General features: G+C 43.5%; 1 protein-coding gene and 1 long non-coding RNA gene across 4 annotated transcripts in view; one reads left to right on the top strand and one right to left on the bottom strand.

Annotated features, from left to right (window-relative positions):
- Window positions 1-17,400, bottom strand: part of AKNA (AT-hook transcription factor) — a 44,677-nt gene extending 27,277 nt beyond the window's left edge. For 2 of the 3 annotated variants that reach the window (XR_012850311.1, XM_075835400.1), the window contains exons 1-8: window positions 17,344-17,400; window positions 11,132-11,543; window positions 9,898-10,811; window positions 6,295-6,369; window positions 5,735-5,891; window positions 2,019-2,155; window positions 1,445-1,504; window positions 629-741 (exon numbers count right to left, since the gene is read on the bottom strand). Coding sequence is in view for 2 of the 3 variants with exons in the window: in XM_075835400.1 (XP_075691515.1) it covers window positions 629-741; window positions 1,445-1,504; window positions 2,019-2,155; window positions 5,735-5,891; window positions 6,295-6,369; window positions 9,898-10,811; window positions 11,132-11,492 (1,817 nt within the window). In the remaining variant the exon portion in view is untranslated. Of the gene's footprint in view, window positions 1-628; window positions 742-1,444; window positions 1,505-2,018; window positions 2,156-5,734; window positions 5,892-6,294; window positions 6,370-9,897; window positions 10,812-11,131; window positions 11,544-11,921; window positions 12,009-17,343 lie in introns of those variants that run through there. The other variant, XM_075835401.1, reaches the window with a different exon arrangement.
- The window catches only part of LOC142659350 (uncharacterized), a 162,421-nt gene continuing 160,430 nt past the window's right edge, over window positions 16,919-18,909 (top strand). Inside the window, exon 1 of the long non-coding RNA XR_012850312.1 lies at window positions 16,919-17,096. This is a non-coding gene — a long non-coding RNA (uncharacterized LOC142659350). The remainder of the gene's footprint in view (window positions 17,097-18,909) is intronic.

Below are 18,909 nucleotides of genomic sequence, written 5' to 3' on the forward strand. Positions count from 1 at the left end.
TGCTGCCTAAGTCCCAGCCGAGCCTGTCATTGCAACTGTCCGAGATGCCACAGGTACACTATATGAACTGTAGACTGTGACCTGCGTCCTGTTGGCCAGCTGCCATATCGTCAAGGTGGTACGGCCCAGTGGGTCCACGCACCCAACGTGACAATTACATCATCTTGTGAGAAACAATGCATTCATCTACATTTATACAATTGTCATAATGCAATGGTGATATTAGACAAAACAAGAGGTAAGACAAGATTAACTTTTACTTAGCAAATGTTATCACCTAATTTTGCCAATGTAATCACATAGATGTAGAAAAGTCAAAGAATCCACATTGATAAATTTGACAAAAAAAACTTTTACCAAAACTGGAGCTTTGGGGCGCTGTATACGTATAAAAGAGAGTATATTAAATGGGTCTTATATGAAGTGCTACGTTGTTACTATATTTGAGGAGGTTTCAATACCCCTAAAGTGCCCTTGAGGTCTTCTATCAGATACCAGGGTGAACCAGTGAATGGAGAAATTATATGAAGTATTTCGGATGTAGAGAAGTGATATGAGAGAAACAGCTTCCATTTATTAACACTTCTATAAACAGAACCTCATGCTGATATTAGTATTTTGCCTTTACCTTTGTGGATCTAGTTCATCAGACAGATTTCCAGAACCAGTGCGTTGCTGTTCTTGTGCTTTTAAATATCTTTGTTCCAGCACATCCAGAGAACCTTGCAACTCCCTCACTGCCTGGAATTGGTACACAGGAAAAAAGAAATCAGACAATCATAGAATGTATTGCAGTAAAGGGGCATGTTAAAGAGAAGCTTCAGTATGGAGTCTCTTTGAAGGGGTCGTGTAGTTTGCACATATAGTGATAAAATAATAATGTTATAATTTTATACTATAACTGATGTGGTCCCTCAGTTAAGATCTTGGAACTTAGGTAAGAAGTGACAGGTTAAGGCTTTATTCACATCTGCGTCGGTCTTCCATTCATGGGTTCCGTCAGACCTTTCCGTCAGTGGAACCCATGAACGGAAATGAAACGCAAACCATAGCTTTCCGTTTGCATTACCATTAATTTCAATGGTAATGCTTCCGTTGCAAATGGTTTTCATTTGTCTCCGTTCTGTAAGGTTTCCGTTTTTTTGGTGGAATAAATAGCGTAGTCAACTGCGCTATTGATTCCGCCCAAAAAAACAAAGATCCTTACTGGAGGGAGACAAACGGAAACCATTAACAACGAAAGCATTATGGTTTCCGTTCACTGGTTCCCCTGACAGAGAGATCTGATGGAACCCATGAATGGAAGCCCGACGCAGATGTGAACGAAGCCTAACAAGTACATAAAGCTCTGTAAGAAGTTATGTTTAGTTGCAAAATAAGTCTGTTATGCAGATATATGACAAAAAAGGTAGTATGTTCCTTCAGATGGGTTTGGAAAGGTTACCTGTCGCTGTTCTCCAGGAGTCAAGTTGCCACTGTGCAGCAATTCTTCAAAAAGTTCAACCTGTAAGTGGTAAAAAATGAGTGCATATAAGTTACCAGCTAGGGGTCTATACATATATAGAATATACATAGGAGTCTTTAGCGTTGGCAGACGTTCTGGATACGGGAGCCATGAAGACGAGCAGGACGCTCGATCTCCTACTGAAGATTTATAAGCAGCCGGCAGCTCGGCTTTACACAGTCCGTGCTGCTGCTAGAAGCCAAATCAGTAATACAAGTGATTTAGAGAAACGATTATAGTGCACACCCCTGCACTATAGTCGTCTTTCACTGAAAGTGGAGGTACACTTTAAAGTGCCTAGTCTTTGGTCACCTAAAAGTGTATCATGTGCACTTCCCTTCACATCCTTTAAAATCCAATCATTCTCACCCCTGCAGAGATAGGCGCCCAAGGACTAAACGGCAGCTATATTATTAATATATATGTAGAGTTTCTTTAATCTAAGTATTACATAATGCCACATAAAAAAATATAACTTATAAAGCACCTATGACTGCAAAATAATAACACTAACCTCTCGGTAAAGAGCCCCTAAGTGTGATAGGAGCATGGAAGAAATGTCTTCAGGTGGTTGAAGAGAGGACGATCCTGAGGTTTCTGGTGGAATAGAGAATGGGGGTGTCACAGAGGATTTCTGCCGGTCAGAGGAACCTACATCAAAACACAGGCAGTGCTAGATTATCATACTGATCCAAGATGTCCATTCGCCATGGATGTAATTCACGTAAATGAAAACTACACCTAAAAGAGTAACAACCTGCTTTGGTGGTAAGAGATAAACAAGGCGGTTTTTCTAAGCAACAGATAAAAAACAGAGTAAGGAAGGACCTTATAGTGAAGGAGCACTCTAATGCCGTATTTTATTAAACTTATGAGGGCAACCATGTGCTTCATACATCAGTGTAAATAGGGGGAGGGTAGAATTAACCATTGCGATCCATGCCTGTAAGGTGAGAACCCTGTGATGCTGCCAGTGGGTGAGGGTGGTCTTCTTAGCGTAGAATAAAAGTTATATTAGGGATCTATAGCCTACAGACTGTACCAGCTTTTCCACTAAAATATGAAGACAAACTTTAGGGCTTAGTACTCGAGGTAAACCAACTTTCTGTTCAAAAATTTCCATGACATCAGTCCAGAAACCAAAACTAATGGGGCAGTCCCAAAACATATGCAGGAAAGAACAGTCAGTCATGAGAGAACGAGGACAAAGAGGGGAGTTAACTTGAGGCACATTAGATGCAAACTTTGCAAGGCTTTTTTAAGGATCTCTTGGAAGCTACTCAGCGCTACCCCTCATTTGGCATATGTGATCTATATAATCCAAAGCATTCGGTAACAAGCCCCTTCCCCCCTTCTAGTAGTAATATTAGATTAAATACAGTACTGTCACTCTTAACAGTATAATCCGCGGCTTTAGGATATTGTAAATGGTCCTGAGATGGACTGTACGTATAGTGGATGTGGTCCATGTCTAGTTTTACAATACTGATATTATTCTGCAGTGTATCCCCCTCATTTTTTTGTTTTACTTGGCACCAGCACTCCACATGTTTGGCCCAGGTGATTCTAATTAGGGAATGACCTCATAAGTGTTTCTGCTCTGGCTTGTGCTCTCAGTTGGCCACTAGGAGCGCACGGTAAGGTGAGATTATTCCATCTGTTCACATGTTGTGGTTCTGTGTGGTGGTATCTGTTGTTGTAGTGCTGCACTTGTGGGGGGATGGGGCTCAGAGCCAAGGAGGCTTGGCGTGTCCTGGCAGCATGGGTGCTTTTAGGCCTCTGGGTTGCTTCTTCTGCGGGAGCGGTGTTGCAGTGGCAGTGGCCACGGTGCTGCGACCTATAGAGTAGGGACCCACTTTAAAGAGGTCGCCGTAAAGTGGCAAGTGGGATTATACAATTTGATCAGAATGTTAACAAAGAAGCTTATGTTCATGTTTATAAATTTTTGTCTAGCAGCTATAGATCAAAGTATAACTAGTAGAAGCTTCTACAATCCTGGTAATTATATCTTATCCTACAAGTCGGTATGAGTTGCCTACATTTACTAAACTTACCTGGTTGCAATAGGAAGGCTCTGCAACCTAAAAATTATAGATAAAACAGAGATAGACCTTCAGATCGTAATGATAAGATTCTCTGTCTGCTGAAATAGCTTGAGCTATATAGCTGTGACTAATCTCAATATGTTCACTCAGGAAAAGGAAGTTGAGCAAAAAAGTTAGTAGAGTTTTGGAGATGTGAGAGATGTGGCTAAAGTACACAACATACAACTGACAAAAATGCATACACTGTTATTACCATTATATATATATATGTTTTGTTATCTAAAGCTTTGCCTACCCCCCAGACCACCGGATGTTACCCGCCCGGGTCACCGCATCTAAGAGAGGGAGCATTCATCTGCTTTGACTATGTAATCGTGTTGAGCTAAGGCCCCATGTACACAAACGTGTTTTTGTGGCTGCAATTCACCCGCAAATCTGCGGGTCAATTGTGGCCCCATTCATTTCAATTGGCCCATGCACATGACCGTGTTTTCCACGGTCCGTGCATTGCCCAGGAGCCTGGACCGCAAAAAGACAGGACATGTCTTATTACGGCCATATTTTGCGGTCCAGGCTGATATAAATGAATGCACGCGGCCATGTGCACGGTCCATAGGTGACACTCCGCTGCCGTGCGAGCCGCAAATCACGGCCGTGCACACCATTACGGTCGTGTACATGAGGCCTAAGACTTTCTATATTTGGAACCAGATTGATATGCACTATAATTCCCCTTTATGCTGGAATAGGGGGAGGTGGGTACAGGTCTTTACATGTTGTCTAATCAGCTATTTTATGCTTTGTTAAATCTTTGTTATAACCAATTAAATTGATTAAACATAAACTGTTGATAGCAAAAGTTTTATCTTTTCTTCACATTTCTTTATTTTCAAAGACTATGTGGCAGAGAATGGTGCAGATGTAAATTATGCTTGAAGGGGTCCACAGTAGACAGGGAGTGTCAGTACTTACAAGGGTTGCTTAGTTGTCATGTACTGTAATTGGCCAAAAAGCGGTAGCGGTACCTCCTCTACAATGATGACCACTTCACTGAGCTTAATGGATTTACCAGTAGTAAAGATGTTGGGGCTCTGATCTCCACAATAAAGCACTTTGTAAAACTAACAGAGATCCAATAGCATTTTCTAGAGCACATGGTAAACACTCATGTAAGTTGAAGGGAGTCTGTCACCAGATTCCTTCAAGACTTAAAAATAAATAGAAATGGTGAACTTGGAAAGCTTTCACCAAGAGCAGCCAATGATGCAAATTGATTTAACCCCTTTTTGCTTTTTCTGCGGGGAGTATAACCTTTTCTGGCCATTTCACATTAACCCTTTGATTCTTTTGCAGAGTGAGCAAAAAACATGCTCCAAAACAGAAAAAAACTTTTCTAAAAACAAGGTATCATTTCCTACGTCATCGGTAAGCTGATAGAACTTATAGGGGTGATCTACCCTCCTACCCGTTCCTGTAGCGCCACAGGGTCAATTCCACTCCTCAGCAAAGGGACTGGGAAACCTCCTTTAGATATTCTGAAATAGATGATTTCTTTCTCCCAACACACGTTTCCTTGTGGCCCAAATTCATCAGGGGAGGTACGGCCAAATAGCCTATCTAGCTATAATATTTTTATAGGCTTTGCAGTGGCAAGAGGCATATTCAGCACGTGTTTCTTCCATGCTGGCATGACCGCCCGTTTAAAGAAAACTCCAGTCCTACTCCAGTGATTTTTTTCCTTTAAGAATGACTATTTATTAGATGTACTTTCTAAATCACATTAGTTGGTGCTATTGCCCCTGCTGAATGGCGCCCATTTGTGGTGCCAAATATAGATGTGCGCAGTATGCAAATTAAGGTGCCTCTCAGCATGATTTGCCAAGAGGCACCAATCAGGCTGAGGGGCATCTTAATTTGCATACGTGCACACTTTAAACCGGCATCCCCGACGGGAGTTCGGGACGCGGTTCCGCAGGTGCAATAGCACCAACTGATTTAGAAGAAGCATCGAATAGATACGCTTTCTAAAAAAGTGACATATTTCTTTTAATGCAGAAAAAGCCCATTAAGTGATTCCCTTTAAGGACGCATTTACTTGGTTATATTTTCAGGATGTGCGAGATCCAAGCAAGTTATTGATAGATTTATTAATTCTATAAAATCTAAATTGTTAACATTGACTTACCTGAATCTGTTTCAGTTGCCCCCTGATGATCATTTACTATGCTGAAAGTTGCTGCCTGAGAATGGGGTATGGAAAAAGCCATAACTTTTGACCCCTGGGTAAATGTTCCCATCTGAATACTGTGACTTGGTTGTGGGGGATCTGAGTAGAGATGCACCTGAAAAAAGCAATTGGTTAATCTGTAGGCGCACTTACTAAAGTGATTATAACGTTTCAGCTGACAGCGCCATTTTCTTGTCAAATTTGAATGCTCGCAATTCCTCATTTTAACATGACACTAAAACCTTCCATCTACGCTGCAAACCTGTTCATTGTGCATCTGGGTTGATACGCTTACTTTACTTGCTGCCCAGGGTCTCATTTTCTATAAAACCAGCCGTTTTTATAGCCTGTATTCTGCTGCTTCGCATGCAGAATACAGGCTGTCATACAACACATATGTTAAGATGTATTGATTAACAACTCACGGAGGTGAAAGTAACATAAAATGCCTAAACCTTATAAATACATTTAACATAGTCTTGGGTGTATACCATTTATGAGCATGCTACATGTCTTACTTTAGCTCCAAGTCTCAGACGGTCAATAGTATTTTCAGCTTCGGCATACTTAGTGAGCAGCTTGTGGTAATCCTCCTTTAAGGAAGTAAGAGAGATGGGGAGGTGAAGGAAGGTGACTATGTATTAAGGGTAATGGAGAATTAACGAAAAACAATACAATACAACCGTAAATACAAAGGAAATGCAAGAGAAAATTTTAGGTCATGCTAATATTACTTTTCAGTACAAATAAAATAAATATATTTCACATTGGTCATTATATATTCTTAATTCTCAGAGAATATTTGGTTCATGTATCATAACTTGTGCAAGGACAAAATGTGATGTAATAAAAATCACAAAATAATTGCAATCAAAATATTGGATTATTGACTCATCTGTCTTAGGTGAAAGGTGACTTTACCCAAAAGGCCTCATTTATCAAAACTGTACGACTGGATTAATAAAAAATTGGCCTTGTTGCCCATAGTAACCAATCATAGGTCATCTTTCATTTCCTGAACTGGTCTGGAAAAAATGAAACCTGCACTGTGATTGGTTGCTATGGGTGACAACACCAGTTTTTCCCCCTGACAGTTTTGATAAATGAGGCCCATAGTTCCAATTTACTTTGATAGTTTACACAGGTTTACTTCTCGGTGTTACTCAAGCATTAGATATTTGATGATCACACATAGCTGAGACTTCATGTAGTATTGATGACAATCACTCACGAAAGAGTCAAAAAAACAGATGTGGTCACCGCATCACTGAATGGTCATGTGAATTTTTTTAAAGGGATTGTTTTCTAATAATAAATTGGTATCAGACTCAGAGCAATGACATAGAAGAAATATAAATAAGTGACCATTTAGTTGTATATAATAATATGAAAAGGGGTTATCCGGCCCTTTCATATTGATGTCCTATTCTTAGCAATATCAGATTGATGGCAGTCCAACTGCCGACTCCCCCACCGATCAGCTGATTTAAAGGGGTTCGCCCATCAGGGACATTTATGGCATATCCACAGGATGTGGCATAAATGTCAGATAGATGCGGGTCCCATCTCAGGGTGCTACGCTGCTTCTGTCACTGCCATTTGCTTCCATGGCAGTTGTGCGCTGTTTTCGTAATTTCCGACCATGTAATCAGGAAGTGGCCCGGGAGGCAGCGGGAACCGAGAAAGGTAGAATGGGGTATAGGGGCCCCTGTTCTAGAGAAAGGTGCGGGTCCCAGAGGTGCGGGTCCCATTTACTGTTGATATGCCATAAATTTCCCTGATGGGCAAACTCCTTTAAGGGGCCACTTGAATGGGACTGAACAGCAATACCAGGCACAACCACTACAAAATGTACAGAGCTGTGCCTGGTAAACAATGAAGGGGACATGGCGCTCGTCGGGACGCAGAACTCATCAGAGCGTCCGTGGCCTCTTCAATCAGCTGATCGTGGGGGTGCTAGGAGTTGGACCCCCATTGATGTGATATTAATGGCTTATCCTAAGGACAGGCCATCAATATCAGTCACGTAAAAGCCCTTTTAAGGGTATGTTCACATGCAGGAGCAAAATACGTCTGAAATTACGGAGCTATTTTCGCCTGAAAACAGCTCCAGGTTTTCAGAAGTTTTTGTAACAACTCGCGTTTTTTGCTGGGTTTTGTACGGACGTTATTGGAGCTGTTTTTCAATGGAGTCAATGAAAAACGGCTCCAAAAACGTCCCAAGAAGTAACATGCACTTCTTTGACGCGGGCGTCTTTTTACGCGCCGTCTTTTGACAGTGACGCGTAAAAATACACCTCGTGGGAACAGAACATCGTAAAACCCATTGAAAGCAATGGGCAGATGTTTGTAGGCGTATTAGAGCCGTTTTTTCAGGCGTAATTTGAGGCGTAAAACGCCCAAATTACGTCTGAATATAGGTCGTGTGAACACACCCTAATTGATACTTTTAATTGAGATATCAGTGCTTGAAATTACAGTCCCAAAGCCTCAGACAGTTGTGCTTAATTCATGACCACAATACCTGTTTCCTGGGTCGAAATTACTACTCACATCAATGTCCACACATATACACATACCAGACACGGCTATTCAAGTCAGTTAGGGTGTGCACATTGATTAAAAAAAAATCTTAAAGTATGTCAGGTCTCTGGGAAAGCAAGGCAATGACCGCTGAAATGATGGCCATATTAGATCTCAACTCAGCTTTTCCAGAATAAGATAAAACTATGAAATTTGTTTACAACTTGACAGAAGACGACATCTCAAAGTCTAAGGCCTCATACAGATGCAGAGCTGTGTACACAGAGCATGTACGGAGTACATGCGTAATAACGCATCCAATTTTTTCGGTCAGATTCATAGGGAATTCTACAAAAAAAAAAAACACCTGTATGCGTCCATATAAAATCAGAGGTATATTGCGGTGCAGTAGGTCCCATAGACTTCTATAAGTGTTGTATTATGACTCCGTACGACTTGTATGGAGCGGTAATACCGTAGATGCATTAGACCTCATATTTTAGCCTATAAGTAATTTTTGGAAAAAAGAACATCAAAACTACAATTTGCTAAATACATTTTAGGGACTATAAACGGAGTCATGTGCAATAAAAAATTCTTAAAGGGAGTCTGTCACCATAATGTCCGTATTAAACTAGTAACAGGGTATTGTAGAGGAGACTAACCTGTTTCTAACGTTTATTTTCAATTTGCTTACTGCCCCCTTTGTAGAGAAATCTGTTTTATTAACTTTATGCTAATGAGCATTTAGGTGCAACGAGGGCGTCAACGATGCTCCTAAATGCTCCTACGTCGCTCCCCAGTTCAACCCCCTCCCTCCCTTCTTACATTGATTGACATGGGCCAGGCAGCGTAATTGGCTGTACTATCTGTAACACGCGCGCGTCCTTGCTCTTTACCCGGCGCAAAGCAGAAATTGAAAATAAACGTTAGAAACAGGTTAGTCTCCTCTACAATACACTGTTACTAGTTTAATACGGACATTCTGGTGACAGACTCCCTTTAATGTGTTGGGGCAACTAGTAGGCCCTGTTCACATCACGTTTATGAACTACGTATATCTTGTACATCGGAAAAGCTCCTGATGTCGGGCTTATATAAGTTGGTATTCCTTTTTCTGTTGGATGGAATAGCATCATAGAATGTGTTATTCCAATGCACAGGGATCCCTCAAAAAACGTATACCGCACGGTATATGTTTTTTTAACATGGGGGCTAATGGTGACAGATGCCAATGTTAGGCATCCGTCACAGGTATACCTTAAACATATACGTCAGGTAGCTCCAGTGATATGACTGTCCATATATGTACAGATATGTTGCTGGAGCTTCCTGCACACCTGCTCTGCCCAGGGAAAGCTCCTGAAGCCACTGTCCATATATGGACAGTGACGTCAGGAGTTTCCCCAGGGGCGGAATCCCCAGGCGACGTATCCCACTGTATGCCATACAGCGGGATACGTTGCAGCCTTTCGTCGAAGATATACCAATGCATACCCCAGACGAAAAGCCAACACACGATGTGAAGAGGACCTAAGGCTTCAATATGATCTGAAAATATGATAAAACTGAACTTGTAGGGTCACTGTAATACAGACCTGCAGCTGATTAACCAGCTCAGTGGCTTGTTGCGGGGTCTTGAATTCTGGTGGTACAGCAGCTGTTACAACTGGTTCTTGAACAGGCTTTTCTGTGCTGCTGAGCAGGACTTCCCTCACTATCTCTGCTGGAGACTTAAAGATAATGGGAGCTCCTTGGCTTTGCTTTTCTAGTCTCCGTGGCTGAGGAGGGCGATATCCCTCTTCATCACGAGGAAATCTGACTTTAGGTCCAACTTTAGAAAAATCAGGCAAAGGGTAGTTTAGTTGTCCTCTGCCATACAGAGGTGTAGTAGCATATTTGCTTTTCTTCACAGTGGAGGGCTCTGCATGCTGTGTCCTGATAGGTGCTGAAGATAAAATGGTGGGCTTAGCTCTTACAGTACTGGTTGGTTTCGAGACCCTTGTAAAGTTGGCGACATTTGTAGGGAGTCGACTGGATATGGCTTCTGGGCTTTCCCCACTTTCTGCACATGAAGATTCTGGGAGAGTTTCATCCTCTATCCTAGGGGTGATGCTTAACCTGGCCAAACCACTCATGAGTCTGGTGTCCCAAGTGCTGGGAATGGGAGGGGATGATGGGGACAGAGATTCAGTGACACCTTCATCTTCCTGATTGCTTGGGTTTTCAGAATAATTGACTTCATTCGTAGCCTTTTCGTCCCATTGCTCTTCTCTTGATATTTGGTCATAATCTTCATACCTTCTATCTACAGGACTTTCATTCAGAAGAAGTTCTGACTGTACTTGATTCCAATCCTCATCTTCGTCCCTATCCCATGCTCCCAGCGAACTCCCTCGATCCACCTCATCTTCAGTCATATCCAATTGTTGGTCTCTGCTTGGGGGATGACGATGTAATGCAGATGGCAATGTAATTGATCTACTGGGGCGTTCCAATGAGCTGTGATCCCCTATAAGAAAAAAATATGCATTAGGTGAGGAATGTTCAATAGTAATTTTGTTAAGCTGGCCATAAATGATCTACTCCTGCCAAATGACTGTCATTTTGAACCCATACATTCGGCAATATTTATTAGTTTTCTACCATTGTGGATTCTGGCCATACCTCCATAGTAAATAGAATGGCGGTGCAAAATTGCTATTCTATTTCCTATGTACTTACAGACGTACCTGCATAGGACGCATCCCATGGAGACCCAACATTTTACTCCGGCAGTGAGGTCAGAAGATGTAATAGTCAACAACCTCCTGAAATGGGGCATTCACGTACCTGTATTATGACTGATGGTACCATCATTATTCCTTAAAGTTTCTGTTTGCACAAAATTATTAGCTTCTTCTTCTGCCACCTCAGATAAACTGAAATCTTCCTGCCAGCTATGAACACCTGATCTGTCATCTTCTGAAGGAGACCCTGGATAGGGTACACCATCTTTGTATATTTCCACCATCCCCTCTTCGTCAAAAGCCAGCACCTGCTCCTCATCTTCTTCTAGATCGCCTTGACTATCCAGTTCCAAGAGCCCTTCTTCATCCATTCCAATGACTCCATTCTCATCCATGTACCGTGCAAAATTATTATCCTCATCATCACTGCTCTCGCTCGGCTGCTGTCGATTATGACTGTCCATGGTGAGGGAGAGTGACACGGCCCCCCACGTCCTCCCCCAGTGTCATATCACCTGCAGGAAAACAATTATATAAAAAACCTCAAGCCAGTAGGACTTCAATAAGTATCTTCACCAAAATGAGATGAGGGAACTTTCAACAGAAGTGCAACCTCCCCTTTTCTTTTTGTCTTCCTGTTTCTCGCCTTAACTATTTCTAATCTTCCTGTCTGCTTCTTCCTCTCCTTTATGTTTTTTTCTGTAAGATCAGTCTATTTCTCAGTCCTCGCCACTTTTTTTTTCTATTCTCTCTTCTGCTTTCGTTCATGCACTTGCCTGTCTTGCGCACACTTCCTTTAGAGAGTTTTTCTTGCACCAAATTATTTGCAACTAATTTTTCTTTTTTTTTTCCCTCTCTATCCTTTTTTCTGTGTAGCTTTCAGTCTCACTTACCTCCGCGTTTTTTCCCAGCGCTCTGTCCAGCTTAGTTACAGCCATTTCTGTTGATTTTCCCGGCTAAGTCAGCTGACCAAAATAAAAGCCTCTTCTTAGCATCCCTCCCCCCTCCTTAAAACATCCCCAGCTTCCCCCCTTCACTTCCCTTCCACAAGTGATGTAAGACTACTATACCCACAAAACCTCATGGCTGACCTGCGCAGATCGCAATTACAAAATCCACATCCTGAGACGTGTTCATTTATGTGCAGACTTGGGAGTTTGTCTCTTTTTTTGACACCTACGCCCTCCCATTTACTGGCAGCCCTTTAGCAGTATTGTTAATGTGAAGTTCAGTGGGCTCAGAGTTTCCTGCACTTGGAAGGAATTACTTCATCATACTGACATGTTTTGTTGTAGATGTACTAGGGCTATCGAAGCCAAATATTGCTCTAATTCAAGAGAAATATTTGCTTTCTAGTTGCATCATAAGGGGTTAAATCCGTAGGACCAGGCCTGAAATAGCTGAATGCATGTATTGTGTACACAAGCTAATAGGCAATAGGCTCAGATTTGGAGCCAGCTGTACAGGCGAGTGGCATGGTCCTAGGCAATAACCTACCCCTGCAGCTATTATTTTTGGGATCAGCTAGCATTTTTTAGAAGCGTTTTTTTAGATGCAGTTGAAATTGCCAGAAAAATTCTGCCACCATAGTTTTCACACATGCGAACGAATTGTTATCTGGTGAAGTATGATGCGCTCATGCTTGTCTCCCTGCAATACTGCCATATGGGTCAGGCACTCACAATAGAGGCATTAGTACATCAGATCCATTTAGATGCAAGTGACCTATTAAAACACATGCCCAGCAGATAATATCCATCAGATAATTACACACGGTCCAGCATTAAAATACTGCTCAGACTCCTGAATAAAACATCTGCCTAGTTCAGCATATTATATATATATATATATATATTGCACCTGTATTGCTGTAAACTAGTCCGAGTTTGCTATTAAAGCAGATCTGTCGCCTAAATATGCTGCCCACATTAGGGTATGTTCAAAGCAGCTCCGGAATTTCAGACATAATGGCATGTTGCAGGCGTTTTTCGCTGCGTCCATTACGGACGTAATTGGAGCTGTTTGTTCATGGACTCAATGGAAAACGGCTCCAATTACGTCTCAAGAAGTGACAGGCACTTCTTTGATGCGGGCGCCTTTTTTACCGTCGGCACAGAACATCGTAAAGCCCATTCAAATGAATGGCCAGATGTTTGCCGGCGCATTGGAGCCGTATTTTCGGACGTAATTCGAGGTTAAAACGCCCGAATTACGTCCGTAAATAGGGTGTGTGAACCCAGCCTTAGAGTAAAAGGTCCGCTTTACTATTAGTCCAAACAGCACTAAAAAATATTGTGTCGTTTGGCTAATAGAGCCGTTGACTGGGGTCTCATTGTGCATTTTTGTTGCGTTTTGAAATGTATCTCAAAAAATACATGTGTTTTTTAAATACGTGCGCGACTATTAAATTGAAAACCAGATTACAGCGGAAACATTAAGTGACTGGGAGGCAGATACATATAGTGTCCATACTGAAAACCATTTTCTTCAATGCATTTACCCCAGAAAACTGGAGTAATTAAAGAATGTTGCCACAGGCAGAATGCGCTGGCGCTTTTCAGCAACAGACAATCTGCAGCGGAATCTCCAAAACCGCAGGCAAATCAGTCACAGAAATCCGCAGCAAATATTGCCTTTTTTTCTGCACATATTGCTGCGGTAACGCTACAGATTTTGATCAGCGGTTTTACCTGCGGATTTAAGCCTTTTTTACACTGACGTGTTTAACGTCCGTGATACGCCCGTGAAAATCACATGCGTCGCACGGACCTATGTTAGTCAATGGGGCCGTTCAGACAGTCCGCGATTTTCACGCAGCGTGTGTCCGCTGCGTACAACTCACGACATGTCCTATACTTGGGCGTTTTTTGCGCATCACACACCCATTGACGTCAATGGGTGCGTGAAAATCACGCGCAGCACACGGAAGCACTTCCGTGTGTCGCGCGTGATTTTCGCAACAGTAGATTAAGAAATGAAGGAATAAATAAAAGCACTTCCTTCATTTATTTTTCTAAACAGCAAAACCGCGTGTCATAAGGATGGCATATGCACGAAAATCACGCAGCCACGCACCATTCACTGATGACACACGGAACTGCAACACATGCAAAACGCTGCGTGTGAGTAAGGCCTTAGTGTGAAGCATCAATTATAGCAAACTTTATGTGCACCTGCAGTTTTTACTACGATTCCGCTGTATAAACCAATTTTAGTGCAGAATTTCTGCTCCCCATTGATGTCTATGGACCAAACACGCAGCATCTCCGCTTAGAATGTGCAGCCTAAATGGACATGCCGCGGATTTGAAAGTCCCACTGAAGAACACTTTCTGCACGACTTTTCCACAGCGTGGAACTGAGATTTGCAAAATCTCATCAACTTTGCAGCTACTGAAAATTTCCGCACAGAATTCCGTTGCGGAAATTCCACAGTGCTTACGCTACGTGGGAACCCAGCCTTACATTTATAAATCTTCCACGGTGGCCAAAGCCATACGTTTTTCCACAATTCAGCAAACATGGCTGTGTGAATGCTCTATGTTTATGTTCCATACATTTTTGGTGCGCAATTCACACAAAACCCTATTCACAGGCTGTGAAAAAAAATTCTGCAGCGTAACGTAGGAATGCTGCACATTTCACAACTTTGAAGTGCCCTATCGGTTGCAGAATTTTGCCATGGATGTTTATAAACCACTGCAATGGGTAAAATATGTATCAGAATCCACATGTAAGGCTTTGTTCGCATCTGCGTCAGGGCTCCGGAACTTCCCGTTGGGGCTTCCCGTCAAAATGGAGCACTGACTGACACAAACGGAAACTATAGGCTACCGTTTCCAATGGTGACGGATCCGATGCCAATGGTTTCCGTTTGTCTCAGTTGTGCAAGGGTTCCGTCGTTTTGACGGGATGAATACCGTAGCCGACTACGCTATTGATTCCATCAAAACGACACAACCATTGCACAACGGAGACAAACGGAAACCATTGGCATCGGATCCGTCACCATTGAAATCAATGTTGATGCAAACGGAAACCTATGGTTTGCGTTTGTTTCAGTCAGGGTCCCGTTCTGATGGAAAACTCAGACGAAACGCCAGAATGGAGACCTGAGGCAGATGTGAACGAAGACTTACACACAAATGGATTTGCAGAGCTTTTTCTCCTACGTTTGAATGTGGCCAAATGTAAATGACCGCAGTGGCCAAAAGTTATACTGTAGTGAACAGGATTTTAGGAAATCCCATTCACTTTGTGCAATTATAAAATGTGCGTTTTTAAGAGCTTTATTTGAAAATCGCAGCGCTCCCTATTTGTGGCTTTTATGCGGCGCCTTTTGCGACAGTTTTTCTCCATTAACTTCAATCGGGAAAACCGCAAAGGTTATGAAATCCGTAATTAAAACTTTCCTTGCAGTTAGGGTATGTTCACACGACAGCGTCCGTAACGGCTGAAATTACGGGGATGTTTCCGCCAGGAAACATCCCCGTAATTTCAGCCGTAACGGCATGTGCAGGCGCTTGAACGCCGCGTCAATTACGGACGTAATTGGCGCTGCTATTCATTGAAGTCAATGAATAACGGCTCCAATTACGGCCAAAGAAGTGACAGGTCACTTCTTTGACGCGGGCGTCTATTTACGCGCCGTCATTTGACAGCGGCGCGTAAATTACGCCTCGTGTGAACAGACAAACGTCTGCCCATTGCTTTCAATGGGCAGATGTTTGTCAGCGCTATTGAGGCGCTATTTTCGGACGTAATTCGGGGCAAAAACGCCCGAATTACGTCCGTAAATAGGCCGTGTGAACATACCCTAAGGGTATGTGCACACGTAGTGACCAAAAACGTCTGAAAATACAAGGGAAAACAGCCCCTGATTTTCAGACGTTTTTTGAGCAACTCGAGTTTTTCGCGGCGTTTTTTACGTCCGTTTTTGGAGCTGTTTTCATTGGAGTCTATGAGAAAACAGCTCCAAAAACGTCCAAAGAAGTGTCCTGCACTTCTTTTGACCAGGCTGTATTTTTACGCGTCGTCGTTTGACAGCTGTCAAACGACGACGCATAAATGACAGGTCGGCTGCACAGTACGTCAGCAAACCCATTCAAATGAATGGGCAGATGTTTGCCGACGTATTGGAGCCGTATTTTCAAGCGTAAATCGACGCATAATACGCCTCGTTTACGCCTGAAAATAGGTCGTGTGAACCCAGCCTTAGGCCTTGTTCACACGTTCAGGATTTTGAGAATGATTGCAACACAGATCCTCATCAGATCCGCAAACATTCTGCATCCAATGCATGTGAATAGGGTCTTAGAAAACACAAATATGCATGGAAAAGCCGGTGGATTAGCGGCACATTAAACTGCACATCCATGGCAGAAATCCAAGCGTCAGCCTCGAATTTCTGCTGCAAATCCTCTAGTAAATACGCGTCTGATACGACATAGACAAATCCGACACGTCTGAACAAAGCCTAATATACATGCAACTCATGTGCAACTCAATATTTTCTATGGTCGCTTGCAACTTTCTGTCCCATAGGGAAAATTGTGATTTTACTGCAAATTTTGGGCAACTCTGTGGAGCCAGATATAGACATGACTAGTACTGGCCAAATAGTTGAAGGTAAAAGCTTTGTTTCCCATAGCAACCAATCAGATTTCCGCACTCATATTTTAATATATGACAGCAGTGACCCCCCATTACTGGAAACATCTCCTCCAATGTTCCTAAATCCCACCCCCACCTCATGTATAACAATCAGTACAATGAAGCAGTTGTCCACAACAACCAATCAGATCTTTCCTTTCCTTTTGTAACCTGCGCTGGGAAATTAAAAGCTGGACTATGATTGGTTTCTATGGGCAACTGCTCCACTTCTTGTTCGCGCCAATTTTATACGAGGTCAGTCAGTCAGAGCCCCGGACAAGCAGCAGCGGTTATAAGCTTTCCCCCTGACTAGCAGCCGCGCCGTCCATAGCGGCTCTACCTATTATATACACTCATACACATTTATCTCACGTCTGCAGCGCAGCCAGAGGACAGAAAGCCAAAGATTGTACAAAAGTAAGAACGGGAGAAGGGTGGAGAAATGAGAGCGCTAATGTAAGGGGAGAGGGGTGCCGGCTGCGGAGAACACAGGGAAGGAGGAGAAGGATAATATGAGGTGAAGGAGTGAGGGGGAAGCGGCTACTAACACGGAGACCGGAGGAAAGCAACGAAAGTGAAGTACAAGGCTCCGGAGAGGAATAGAAGGGAAACGCTACAGCTTCTATAAAGTAAATGGAGTTTATGGGAAAATCGAGGAATATACCCGGCGCTGAGCGTCCTGTGCCGCCTCTCTGTGCCCCGGCTCCGTCCAGGTTGTCAGGAGAAGCGCTGTATAAACTAGAGGCACTCACTGATTGTATGTAACCACAGCAACACGGCCGCGTCCACACTACTACCGTACACAGGAGGACGCCGCTACACTACAACCAGCACTGCTACATACACAGGAGGACGCCACTACACTACAACCAGCACTGCTACATACACACTACTACACAGGAGGACGCCACTACACTACAACCAGCACTGCTACATACACAGGAGGATGTCAATACACTACAACCAGCACTGCTACATACACAGGAGGACGCCACTACACTACAACCAGCACTGCTACATACACAGGAGGACGCCACTACACTACAACCAGCACTGCTACATACACAGGAGGATGTCACACTACTACAACCAGCACTGCTACATACACAGGAGGACGCCACTACACTACAACCAGCACTGCTACATACACAGGAGGATGTCACTACACTACAACCAGCACTGCTACATACACAGGAGGACGCCACTACACTACAACCAGCACTGCTACATACACAGGAGGACGCCACTACACTACAACCAGCACTGCTACATACACAGGAGGACGCCACTACACTACAACCAGCACTGCTACATACACAGGAGGACGCCACTACACTACAACCAGCACTGCTACATACACACTACTACACAGGAGGACGCCACTACACTACAACCAGCACTGCTACATACACAGGAGGACGCCACTACACTACAACCAGCACTGCTACATACACAGGAGGACGCCACTACACTACAACCAGCACTACTACATACACAGGAGGACGCCACTACACTACAACCAGCACTGCTACATACACAGGAGGACGTCACTACACTGCAACCAGCACTGCTACATACACCGGAGGACGCCACTACACTACAACCAGCACTGCTACATACACAGGAGGACGCCACTACACTACAACCAGCACTGCTACATACACAGGAGGACGCCACTACACTACAACCAGCACTGCTACATACACAGGACGCCACTACACTACAAACAGCACTGCTACATACACAGGAGGACGCCACTACACTGCAACCAGCACTGCTACATACACAGGAGGACGCCACTACACTGCAACCAGCACTGCTACAAACACAGGAGGACACCACTACACTACAACCAGCACTGCTACATACACTGGAGGATGCCACTACACTACAACCAGCACTGCTACATACACAGGAGGACGCCACTACACTAAAACCAGCACTGCTACATACACAGGGGGACGGCACTACACTACAACCAGCACTGCTACATACACAGGACGCCACTACACTACAAACAGCACTGCTACATACACAGGAGGACGCCACTACACTGCAACCAGCACTGCTACATACACAGGAGGACGCCACTACACTGCAACCAGCACTGCTACAAACACAGGAGGACGCCACTACACTACAACCAGCACTGCTACATACACTGGAGGATGCCACTACACTACAACCAGCACTGCTACATACACAGGAGGACGCCACTACACTAAAACCA

Source organism: Rhinoderma darwinii, chromosome 8 (genome assembly GCF_050947455.1).
Source record: "Rhinoderma darwinii isolate aRhiDar2 chromosome 8, aRhiDar2.hap1, whole genome shotgun sequence".
In the NCBI taxonomy this organism is placed as follows: domain Eukaryota; kingdom Metazoa; phylum Chordata; class Amphibia; order Anura; family Rhinodermatidae; genus Rhinoderma; species Rhinoderma darwinii.